This window comes from Mesitornis unicolor, unplaced genomic scaffold (genome assembly GCF_000695765.1).
Source record: "Mesitornis unicolor isolate BGI_N332 unplaced genomic scaffold, ASM69576v1 scaffold33058, whole genome shotgun sequence".
NCBI lineage: Eukaryota > Metazoa > Chordata > Aves > Mesitornithiformes > Mesitornithidae > Mesitornis > Mesitornis unicolor.
The window spans coordinates 7236-14388 of NW_010201733.1; the positions used below are offsets into that span (position 1 = coordinate 7236).

General features: G+C 55.8%; 1 protein-coding gene across 1 annotated transcript in view; it reads right to left on the bottom strand.

Moving 5' to 3' along the window:
- The window catches only part of IGSF9B (immunoglobulin superfamily, member 9B), a gene marked incomplete at both ends in the record, with an annotated part of 17111 nt that overhangs the window by 7228 nt on the left and 2730 nt on the right, over window positions 1–7153 (bottom strand). Inside the window, 7 exons of the mRNA XM_010190203.1 lie at window positions 1417–1533; window positions 2019–2159; window positions 2809–2951; window positions 4994–5139; window positions 5255–5396; window positions 6035–6152; window positions 6395–6516. Coding sequence (XP_010188505.1) covers window positions 1417–1533; window positions 2019–2159; window positions 2809–2951; window positions 4994–5139; window positions 5255–5396; window positions 6035–6152; window positions 6395–6516 — 929 coding nt within the window. The remainder of the gene's footprint in view (window positions 1–1416; window positions 1534–2018; window positions 2160–2808; window positions 2952–4993; window positions 5140–5254; window positions 5397–6034; window positions 6153–6394; window positions 6517–7153) is intronic.

Sequence of the window (7153 nt, forward strand, 5' to 3'; positions counted from 1 at the left end):
AGGCAGGCGTCAGGGAGGCTGCTGCTCCGCGCTCGCACGCAAGCGGAGAAACCCCCACGGCGCTCGCACGGCCAGGGCTCAACCAGTAACCCCCAGTAAACACCCGCCTGCCCCAGGAGATGCCCAAACCACTCCTCAGGCAGTGCAGAGGAGAGGCAGAAGCCTTCACGGCAGCAAGGGGGATGCGGGAGGATGGCGTGTGTGGAGGTGTCCGGGAGCTCTCAAGCCGAGCGGAAAGATGGATCTGGTAACAGCTCGTGTCTATGCCCATCAGCCGAAACTGCACAAATCCCACGTTGCCTCGAGTCCTCTTCAGCTCTTCTTCAGACGGGGCTCTCTACCGATCGATCTGCCAGGACCCCCGGCTCGATGCCATGCAGTACGAGCAGAGGGGCACGTAGGATTACCAGAGCCAAGCCCCAAGTCTTCAGGAGTCCTTCAAGAGACTGGTGGGGAGCTTGCTTCTGGCACTGGGACACCGAACCCAGCCCAAGGCAGCCCTGACTGGGGTTGGGGAGGATGAGCCCAGAGTCAGGACATGAGGAGGACCAACAGAAGACACAAAAGGGGTTGAAAAGAAACTGGAATAAGAATGGTGAGCAGGGGAAAGGAAAAATAAGATGGGGAAATAAAAAGACTAAATGGTCAAAAGGTTTTAAGTGGGTCACTTGCAACCTGTGCAAGTCATGGTCCTTCTCATGCTGGTAAAGGAACTCAAAGAGATTCAGCATCCCACACCACAGGGGCTGAGGATGGTGCCCAATGGATGACACAGGGACCCCACTCACTGTCAGGAGGCCTAAGACGGGGACGGGAGACTCGGCAAAGATCCTGACAGTACGATAAAGAGGTCCCCTGCACAGTGGCTTCCCTACGGGAACAGTGAAGGTGGGAAGTGAAGGGAAGGCTGGAGGAGGACTGGAAAGCCCTTGTTGCTCCCAGGCTGTCACCACACCGGATCCTACCCTGCTCTACAGAAAGGAACAGCCTGAAATCATTATATCCAGTCCAGCATCACTAAAACAGCTTCATCCCAGTGTCTCTGAAGTCACAGACTGGTCCAAGAGACCCCCAGACACACTCCAGTGGCACATCCCCTCCCACCATAGGAGGTCCACACCACGATAAGGGCTACCATGTCCTGCTGGTGACCACCTGGCAGCACCAGCGAGAAAGAGGAGGGGGGCCTGGGCAGCTTTGCGGATGCTGCCATGATGGTTTTCACGGGATTAAAACACTCGGTGGCCGCAAGCCGGGCTTCCCCCACCCACCTGCGGGACAGGACGGCAGTGGCTCAGCCCAAAGCGAAGCAGCTGTACCTGCAGTTTGTTCTTACCGGGACAGAGTGTAGCTTCTCTGTCTGCAATATTCACCAAAAGCCAAAGGCACTGCAGATTTGTCTGGCAGGCCGGGTACCTTTCTCCAGGCGATGATGGGAAAGGGGTCTCCGGCAGCCGCGCAAGGAATCAACAGCTCCCTCCCTGCCTCCTGTCTGTACTCCCAGCCTGGTAGCACCGTGAAATAGGGGGGGTCCTGCAGCCAAGGGAAAAGGCAAGGAGCGTCAACCCATCTCCCACTACGCGCCAGCCGCTCCCCCACCACCAAAACCAGGCCTTTTCCAAAATAAATGAGTCACCGGTTTCGGTCAGGTTGAGGTATTTTGCAAGGAAAGGCGCAGCGCAGAGTGTGGGCTCTATGGTACACCAAATTATACACCCCGAGGGAAGTTTTCTCCAGAAAGCGGCTGCGTTAGGGCATCTTCTTGAAGTTTTAAGGATGTAAACAGGAAAACAACACCACCCACACCGCATCAGGCATCAACCTGACTTCATCGACGCCGCAGCCGCCTTAGCAGATGTGCGTGTCTGCGATACGCAAAGCGTTATCATGCGAACCTCAGCGAGGCGCCGTGAATCACCACCACTCACAGGACTTTTTGTTCGGGGAAGGACGGGGTAGCAGCTCCCACCCCAGCCACACCGGGAAACCCGGAGCGAGGATTTTAGCAGGAGAGTTACCTTCAGTACCAGTCGGGCAGGGGGAGACTGGCCCATCGTACCCAGGGCATTATAAGGCACACAGGTGTAAGTGCCGAGAGCATCTTCGGTTGCCTCCTCTATCCGGATCGACCCGTCTTCCAGCAGGTTCCAGCCCGAATACTGCAGCGGTGAGAAAGAGGGAGATGACTTACCCCTACACCCACCAAAACGTATTATTTTCCCTCCAGACTAAGCCCAGGGCGGCTGTCGCATTCCCCCAACTCAATTCCCAAAAATCAGGATCTATCACACCCTAAGTCAAACTCATCCTGAGGAAACAACTCCATTCGAAAGGCTGAGGGCATCAAGGGCCAGGAACCCAGAGCAGCAACAAGTTTAAGTGGAATTAAAACTCTGGATCGTTAACGTTTAAGCAAAAAAATGTAAAATACCGAGCGATTTCTTTAAATATTTAATGGCTAATATCCTTGCTCAGACTATTAAACAGCGATTATAGGAAGACAGAGACTTGTTAAAAGGGTCTTTTAACCATCAGTTGCCACTGGAAAAATAAAACCCAGAGCCATCAGGAGGTCACTTTAGAGGGAAGCAGGCAGTGGGTCTGGGAGATGCAGACAGCACGTCTACAGGCGCCCCGGGCTCCACGCGAAAACCCGAATTAACTCTGCCCACAGCTGATAGAGAAAAGCAGCGTCATCCCACCCACGGGGCTGCAGGGCGCCCGCTGATGCTCACTGGCGTCTGCAGAGGATGTGGGGGTCTGAACCCCTCCAAACCTCCCCGTGTCCCTCCCAGGGGGGTTCATTACCTTCTCGATTCGCAGGGGACGTCCGTCTTTGTTCCACTTGACCAGCGTGACCGGGGGCTCTGCCTCCACCGGGCAGCGGATGTAGCCGTGGATCCCGATGGGAACGTAGATGACAGGGGGCATGTTCACCACGCGGGCAGGATCTGGGAGAGGAGCACATTAGAGGATCTACATCATTTTTATACCCAAACCAACACCACCCTGTTATCTCCAGGCTGGCTATGAACAAATCCGCTGTAATACCTGGCTTTACTCATGCTCAGGGTGTTTCTACCTCATTAAAAGCTGCTTTTAAGAAGAAACATTAAAGATGCCTGTTCCCACATCCGCACCGACTCGTGTCCTGGGTTTGCACCCCAACAACAACTATTTCAACTCCCGAGCCTTAAATCACTGCGCCTGAGATGGGAGAAGGGATCTGGGGCCGGGCTGGAGCCCTTCACCTCCTATCTATACTCATGGCTCATTGAGCCTGGGTTGTGTCGAGCCATCAGCCATCCCCACCCTTTCCGACAGGATGCAAAAGGCTTAAAATATGTACCTAAACCCCCCCCTACGCTGCAACACCCACGCAGCGAGGCGTCTCGCAATCCTCCAGTCTAGGATGTGTCATTAACAGTGCTTCTAAGAGCTTTTTAATTAAGTGCGAGTGGGTTGGAGAGAATCTAGACTTTCTTTAATAAGAAGCTTTTCCAAAAAAGAAAAGGGGGGGGGGTGGGGAAGTTACTTTTAATAAGAGCAGCGAGTATTTCTACAAACTCATCTAGACGCCGGCAGCACGAGGTTATGGGAAAATCCTGATGGGGCTTACGCTGCATTAAGGGATGGACGCGTTTTTTGGTGGAGTGCAGCATCAGGAACACAAAGCCGGGGGGGTAAAGGTTTAGGAGGAAGGGATGGAGGACAGCAAAAGCTACCCAATTTGGGACCTCTGCTCCATGCCGAAACACGCAACCACAACCGCTCCCTGAAAGCGCGCGCCCCCGGCGATGGCACCGTAACCCAGATTGCCAAGCGCTGCATCTGGAGCTGGGTAAAGCTTAACTCCGCCTCTTAGGAAATGTAATCAAGGGCTCCGGCGGCGTGGGAGAGGGTAATGGGATCGAGCCTTTCACTACTGGGTCACTGGCAGGGGGCCAGCCCGGCTCGATGATGACCCAGAGCCGCATCCCCATAAAGGGGACCACCCCCTCCCAAAAAGGGGTTCGCAGCGCAAAAAATCCAAGCGCATCTCCTCACGCCAAAGCCTCGCGGGGTCGTCTCAACAGCAGATTGTCCAAACGCTGGTTTTCCTGCCACAAGAGCTATTTTTAACAGCTATCAGCCTTGACGAGCGGTCCTGGATTAGCAGCAGGGCAGATTTAATGGCCCGAGGCCGCACGCTTTCCCAAGAGCCGCCCAGCCGGCCGCATCCAAGCTCCGAATCACAGCCCCGGTCCTGCATCCCCAGGCCTGCCTCTTCATCCATCCCTATAGGGAAACCTATCAGCCCTTAGAGCAGCTCCCTGCTGGCGTGGGGTTTCCCACAGCCATAAGGCAGCCTTCAAAATCAGATCTGCGAGCCCAGTTTGCTGGAGCCTGTCTTTCATTATAAAACGAAACGGCAGCGGTCTTTTACAGCAGAGCAATATTGCAATTGCGAGCGGCAGCAATTGAGGCCATTACCGTCGAATGCCGCAGGACGCCGGTGCCACACTACCCATTACTGCCCGGGGAGCCCGAAAGAACAAGCGTGGGAAGCAACGCTCCTGCTACAACCCCTTCTCCTCCGCTTGTTTAGATCGGTTACCGCCGGAAAAATACGACGTGCGTCGCTCACAGAGAAACCCACGCGGCAGGAACGAGCCCCCCATAATAAATACGGTGTTTCCCTGCCCAAAATGATGGGGTCGATGAGGACAGCGTGCGGGCAGGAAGATGCTCAGCGAGTCACAAACCACTGGTACCCAAGGTTGGTCCCAGTTGAGTGGTGCAGGATGCTCAGGCTATTTGATCTCTTGTTGCTACAAGCACACACGGGATGCTCTCAGCCTTTTGTGGACTGGATGCTCATCCAAAGGCTGCTGGCACATCAACCCCAGCTTCCCAGTATCCTTGTGGGTCACACTGGGATAACAGGGCTACCTCTGGGTACCATCCATCCCAGCCCCATCCCTTGGGATCAGGCCCCGCTGCCCGCACTCACACTGCACTGTCAGGTAGGCAGAGGCCGATGGCGAGCGGCCCAGGCTGTTACTGGGGATACAGGTGTATTTTCCAGCATCCTCCGGCTTGACGCGGAAGATGATCAGCGTCCCGTCGATCAGGATCCGCACTCTCAACTTCAGGTCGCTGCGAGAGAAGAGAGGAAGAGGATGGTTAGGAGACCAAGAGGGGCAATGCTTGCTCCGGGATGATCCAGGATGAAGAATGGGAGGATGCACCGCCCTGCCAGGTCCAAACTCACTTCTTGAAGTAGACGTTCTCCTCCTCCCAGTACCACAGGTAGGTGAGGTTCCCAGGGTACGCCTCGGCCTGGCAGGTGAAGAGCGCATCCTGGGAGATGTTGACCGTGATGTTCTCCGGAGGGGAAACGATGAAGGGAGGTCCTGGAAGGGGAGAAAAGTGTCATCCCCCACTGGTACAGGCGGCCCCACAAAAGGTTACTCAGGCTCAGCTCCATCACATATGTTGGAGGCTTTGGGGAGGGGGCCCCATGTCTGTGGTGGATGGCTCTGCTTCTCCCAGAGCTCACGCCTCCCTTCATCTCAAACATGTTCCCAGGATTGCACTATCCCTGCTAAAAATCCAGGGGGAAAAAGGCAAGATGCCAGGACTCGGCAGCGAGCACCCACAGCTCGCCGTGGTGGCAAAAGCGGAGCAGAGGACACCCCGCGCGCCTCTCTCCGCCGGTAGCTGTTGACCTAATTAAAGATTTATTTAATAAAAGAAGGAGCGAGGAGCAGGAGGTCTGCCATGCATCACCGCTGTGTGACAAGGCGCTTTGTGACAGCCTCAATCTTTTTCCCTGCTTCCCAAACAAAACCGAGCTGCCATCAGGGCCTAGCTGTTCACGGCCACCGCCGTGCCCCAGTTATAACTGGATTCCTCCTTCCTCCAAATGGGATGCGGAGCCATGGGGCAGCCTGCAAGGCCACTGGGTTGCTCTGGGGTAGCACCACGGTCCCGATGTCCACGGATTTTGCCCCGAAGGACAAGCTGGAGGGGTTGGGGTGGGAGATCTCACCTTGAACAAGCAGGCGCGTGGTGTGCACGGCCTCCCCCTGGATGCTGTAGGCCCGGCAGGTATAGGCACCCCTGTCCTCACGGGTGATGGAGAGCACGGTCAGGCTCCCGTCGCTCACCTATGGATGGAAAGAGAAGACCCTGGAGCACGGGGAGGGACCCCCCAGGGCATCCCCCAGCCCCATCCCTCACCGCTTCCCACACCAGAGAGCAGCGGGTGTTTTTTAAGGGCAGATGAGAAACGGGTTTCCCCGCTCTGCAAGACGTCGGATATTAATAAACCAACACACGCATTGCTGCTCGACGCCGAGGGGAAGGAAAAAAGGAAAAAAAATGTAAAAAAAAAATCAAATAAAGTAACCCTCGCAACGTATTCGTCTCCAGAAGTGACGGGCGGGTGGCAGGCTCCAAACTGCTCCCGCCAGGCACCATCAGCGCTTCCCAAGGAGCAGGATGCATCCCCCTGCTCCCGAGGGACTCCCCCTGGGGTGGGCTACAAGGGGAAGACCCCGGCTTAGCCACCATCATCCTCCTGGGGCCACCTCGCAGCTGCAAGAGGAGAAGCCGAATTCCTCCCCGGGGACACAGGGAGGACGGGCAAAGGGACCATCACCCCCGGGGTAGGAGCACCCCTATGCACAGGGAGCCCTGTTCCCTGCCAGGCTCTCCCCCCTCCTCATTCTGCCTCATCCTTCTATTTCAATTAGTAACAAATGATTCCTAATTACTCTCATTAGTGCCTGCGCTGATTCCAATGCCTGATTTACCAATTACAGCTCAGGGGGGAATCTCTGCCTGCGAGCCTCTGGGATGCAAAAAGGGTCCTGGAAGCGGGGTAAAGCCCTCCCTGCCCAAACCCCCTCTCCCCTGGGACACTGCATCCCCCACCACAGCCCACACCCCATCTCTAGGACCTGACACAGATCAGTCCCCATGGAGCAGCAGGGAACTGGGCTGTCCTAAATGCCCAGAGGGAGTCTTTAGCCCCCACCCAAGGCCTGACTGCATTAGAGGCTGTTGCTCAGCAGAGATGAGGAGGAAATGGGCATCTCAGCAAGGAAAAAGTGCTGAGAAAGCAATCCCAGCTCCAGAGCAGCCACCACCACGGTCCCATTGATGC